General features: G+C 46.2%; 1 protein-coding gene across 1 annotated transcript; it reads right to left on the bottom strand.

Moving 5' to 3' along the window:
* Positions 1–363: 363 nt before the first annotated feature.
* PNRC1 (proline rich nuclear receptor coactivator 1) lies at positions 364–4,612 on the bottom strand. The gene is made up of 2 exons (XM_045867221.3): positions 3,918–4,612; positions 364–1,453 (listed from the first exon to the last, which is right to left on the bottom strand). Exons 1-2 carry the CDS (start codon positions 4,455–4,457, stop codon positions 1,010–1,012), a joined length of 984 nt encoding a protein of 327 aa, XP_045723177.2. The 5' UTR covers positions 4,458–4,612; the 3' UTR covers positions 364–1,009.
* Between the last annotated feature and the right edge of the window lie 274 nt (positions 4,613–4,886).

The raw sequence follows: 4,886 nt of genomic DNA, 5'->3' as shown, positions 1-4,886 counted from the left end.
ATGCTTGCTTTGGTTCAAGGACCACCATTCAAAATCAATATAAATTTAGTAAACCAAACCAAGTGTCATTTTCTTTCACTGAAATTATAGAGTAAGTCAAATAGTACTTATGAAACAGTTCATATATAAAAATATATTCTAAGTTATAAACTAGTCAGTTGTACTTTTGACAACTATTTCCATTGTAAAATGGGGAATTCCTCCCCTTGGAGGTAGTAGCATTAAATTACTGGACTCTCTATAAATTTCAGAGGAAGGACAATTAATATAATACTAAGACAATTAGTCCGTAAAATGGAGAAGTTAAAATCCATCTCCTAGTCACACATTCAAACATGAAAGTCACACACAAAGAGTCAAGACTAGTATAAAAGGGGGGGCCAAATTATATTATTATTTTAAAATTTGATTACAACCAATTTTGTTGGCAATAAAATTAGAGGTATTATAAATTTGAATGGATAAAACAAAAACCAGAAATTAAGTTTGGTAAAAATGGGAATAGGAGTTTTCCAGTAATTACAGATTAGAAGGCAGAAATCAATTTAGAGAAACACAGACAAACCCCATGTTTACAATGATTGTGCCACAGATTTAAACTTCAGTAGTGCATTAGTAAACTGTTCACATTTAGATCTTCACCTTGAGATTAGATAGCTGTTTAAAAAAATCCCAGTACCTTGTGCAAATAAATCGGTCTTCCATGTGCCTTAGCACACTTAAAATTTCTCCACTGTATATATACAAAACACCTACCATTTGGTAGGGCAAAATACATACTTTCATAACAAAACTATAATGTACCTCTCAAGTATGAACAATATACACATAATACATGGTATACAGTATTTACAAAATATAAAATATAATACAAGTTGTTTAATAATTTTTTAAACTCATCTTTTGCACTTGTATGTTACAAGGCAAATTTCCATTTCTGTACCAATTTTTTTTTTCAAGATTCCAGGGATTTTGAAAGAACTTTTACAGACATACTGCAATCTGAGATCTAAGTTTGAACTTTTAGGAGCGTTTTTAAGTGTACTGCCATCAACTCCCTATTTTGGTTGGAATTTTCAATAGTGCTTCCCATCCAGTGACTAGGAGGCTTTGGAAGAACACTAGGAGAAGGTGGATCACTAAACTTTGCCCCAGCATAATTTTCCTTTTGGTTCACTTCAGTTAGAAATGCTGATTTCTTCAAATGCGTATTTTTAATGTTCTCAGTATTTTTAAAAGGCTTTTTTTCCTGCTTCTGGATTAAATCAGATGAAACAGAATCCTGCCAAAAGTTATTTTCATTTCTTTTTGCAGAGGTGATCTTGGTTAGTGGTAAGTTATATTTGCTTTTCTGTCTGTTTATCTTTGGTTGTTCACACAAGTGTATACCATGAACAAGCTGGCCGTGGGGAATGGCAATTTTCTCCGATTTTCCCATCTTTGATTTTAAAACCTACAAAGACAAGGAACATAAAAGTGAATACAGTCTCATGATAAAAATTAAGTCACAAACCTCACACCACCTATTTTTCTTCTCCTGGACTTTAGTTTATGGTCTTGATTAAACGTATGTGCTCACTGCACTTATCAAATAAGCACACATCTAAGTTTACCACTAAAAATATAATCATTACCATCACCAGTATGCAATGTAGGGAGTCAGTTCTAAAGTGTCAAAAGGGAAAAACCCCAAGTTCCATCTTTCTGTAAGGAAGAGTAATGAGCTACCTTCCAAACATACACAATCTAAAGGTGTCAGTGGTTTTACATTAGATGTGTCTAAGTTTCACATGCTTTCATTTTGACTGAGTCTGGTTAAAAATAAGAAACGATATTCATAGATTACTATATCTTCTTTAGTCAAGTCCTTTTAAAATTATTCCAGATATTAAACTGATAAGAACAGATACTACATGATAGAAATTTAATTAGCAGGAACTAGATTTTAAGTGAGGAAGTGTTTTAATAATGGTTACTAAGTACACAGAAAAATTATCTCCCAGTTTCTGGAAACAAAATTTCAGAAACTTAAATATTAAAAATTTAAATACTAATCACTTTTTATCATCCTTCCCAGTTATGTATACTTATAGCAAATATATAATCAGAAAAATGTTTCCACCTGCGCCTACTTCCTAGTTTAACAACTGCTTCAAGAACTTTGCTACACCACTTCTAATCACCTTCCTAACTTAAGTGATCTTTACAGGAAGCCATGACCGGATGGAAAAGTATAATTAAGTAATTAGATCACTGCCCTTCCAACACTTGTAATATGGTAGGAAAGCGGGACACAAAAATAGAAAAGCTGGGGCACAAGTTAACATTCCATGTAACTGCCAGAGTTCCCTGTTTTAATAGTTCTAGAAAAGAATTACTACTTGTTAACCAGGAAACAGGAAGTACAAAACCAGGCTATTAGCTTATCGCTCATATTTCAGGGCCGTGGAATTTTAAAATTTTAATCTATTGTAGTCATCACGGAGGTCCAATTTTTTTTTCAAGGGCACAGAGAGAGAGAACCTGCAAATCCCTCCAAAAATTCTCCCAACAAAAAATGACTCTTAAAAATATATAATGTTTTATTATTTTTTTTAGATTTATTTCCTTTTGCGAGCGCGCGCGCGCGCGCGCACGGGTGGGGGGCGGAGAGCAGAGGGAGCAGCAGGAGCCCTATGAAGGGACTGGATCCCACGATTCCGGGATCAAACTTGAGCCAAAGGCAGACGCTCAACCAACTGAGCCACCCAGGAGCCACTTAGTTTCTTTTAAGATTTTATTTGTCAGAGAAAGAGCACAAGTAGGGGGAGCTGCAGGCAGAGGAAGCAGCGGACTCCCCGCGGAGCAGGAAGGCCAACGCAGGGACTGGATCCCAGGACTCCTGTATTAGGACTTGAGCCAAAGGCAGACGCTCAACCGACTGAGCCACCCAGGCGCCCCACTTATTTTGATTTCTTATGAGACAGTAGACGGAACTCTCTGAAATGGAAAGGTTTTATTTTGCTATAAAGGTTAACTTCAAATCATTTTAGCGATTAAATCTCGTTTAAGTTTCCCAACAGCATGGCGATTGGGTGGCTTAACGTCAATTCAACTTACAACTTTTCTTTCTGAAGTTTCATCATTTTGGACACAATAAAACTACCTTCCACTAATAAAGCCCACTCCATCGGAGTGTAAATAAACAATTCCCTTCATCTAATAGACGCAAAAACTATTCATCTAAAATTTTGACTGCCGCCGCTCCTGCCAACTTCTAAAGTTAGAAGTAGAGCCAAACAGGTTGGCCGGCGAGGGTCAGAGCCCCAGTTGGGCCAGCGCCGCACACGGAGCACCTCTCATCTCAGCAAAAGGCAAGCCGAAGGGCATGGAGCCGCTTGTAGCCCACTCCAAATCCCACAACAGGGAGGTGAGACAGTGCACGCGCGCCGCGGACCAGCCCTGGAACTACCAACGGTCAGGTAGCTGAAAGCGGTCGCCCACCCCTTCCCCTACCACGGCCACACGGCCGCACCTCCTTCATGAGCGCCGGAGCGCTGCGCACGTAGCGCGCGCTGACGTCAGCCTCCCTCGGGCCCCTTCCATCCCCCACCCCACCGCGCGCCCGAACACCGAAACCCCCTGGAACCGCGCCAGCCTTCTAAATCGGGGCTGTTGCTGGGGCGCAGCCGCTCCTCTTATTGGCTGGCTCCCCGGAGCCAATCAGCAGCGCCAGCGCATGCCTCCCCCTCCCCCTCCCTCCCCCGGCTAGAACAGAGCGGGCGTCACGGAAACTTCCCTCCCGAGTATACAGCCGCCCCTCACCCCGGCCCCCCCCTTCCCGACCCCTCAGTGAAGGGCCCCAAATTCCAAAGCCCGGCCCTGGCCGTCTAAGGGCCAGAACTCAACAGTCCCCGTGTCCCCCTCGCGGCCCTTACCTCTCTTCTGAACGAGGGTTGGCCGGGCGCCGTTGGCGGCAGCTGGCCAGAGAAAGGGCTCGCTTCCTCAGTTTGGGTTGCGGCCGCAGGACCCGGGGCCAAACTGGCCGCCTGGTCCGGGACTTCCTGCGCTCCGCTCGGGCCCGTCGCGGGGCTCCGCCCGCCCTCGAGGCTCGGCCGGTGCTGCTGGTACTGATGGAAGCGGCTGGGGAGCTGCCCTGCCGGGCTGGCCCGCACCCTCTTCTTTCGCCGCTTCTTCGGCGCTGCCCGAGGGGTGCCTCCCGCCGTAGCTAGACTACAGTTGGACAGAGGTGCAGGGGCGCGAGGTTGCGGGGTCAGACAGGGACCGTCTCCCCCTAGGAAGTGAGGGAGGAAAAGGGTGGGGGGCAGTGCCCGGGGGTCCGGGATTCGGGGTAAAGGCGGCGGGGCCGTGGTCACCATCGGGAGGGCCCCGAAGTAACCGCGGGCGGAAAAGCCCAGGGGCGCAAGGCGGCCGCCCAGGACAAGTGGCTCCCGCTGCGGGACGGAGACGACGGTCATAGCTCTAGGAGGAAAGTGGCTCAGCAAGAAGAAAAGGAGGAAGTGAAGCCAGCGATCACAGGGCGGCGGCGGCGGCTGCGGCTGCTAAGAGAGCCCGAGTGGAGCACGGACCATGGTTCGGGCGGTGGCGGCGCAGCAACAAATAGCTTCGGCCTCAGCGCCGAGTGTTGTTATCAGAAGCTCCGCCCTATGCCCGCCCAACTCCCTCCAAGAGCCCAATCAGAATGCGACAGAACAGGCCACGCCCCTCCTGCGCTCCCTCCACCGCCTCCGAGAGACACACACAAACAACCAGCTTGCTGCAGCCCCGCACAAAGAGCGCGCACTGCGCAGGCGCTGCCAACGGGCGCTTTCGGGAAGAGTCGGTCCCGCGAACAATGAAGTTCCGTTTCAGCCCCACCTCCCCCACCCTTCTTCTTACTCGCCCCC

This window comes from Mirounga angustirostris, unplaced genomic scaffold (genome assembly GCF_029215605.1).
Source record: "Mirounga angustirostris isolate CCGP_5_RB_7025 unplaced genomic scaffold, mMirAng1.0.hap1 SCAF_8, whole genome shotgun sequence".
In the NCBI taxonomy this organism is placed as follows: Eukaryota; Metazoa; Chordata; class Mammalia; order Carnivora; family Phocidae; genus Mirounga; species Mirounga angustirostris.
Note: the sequence above shows the minus strand (reverse complement) of the source record. Positions and strands in the feature narration are given on the sequence as shown.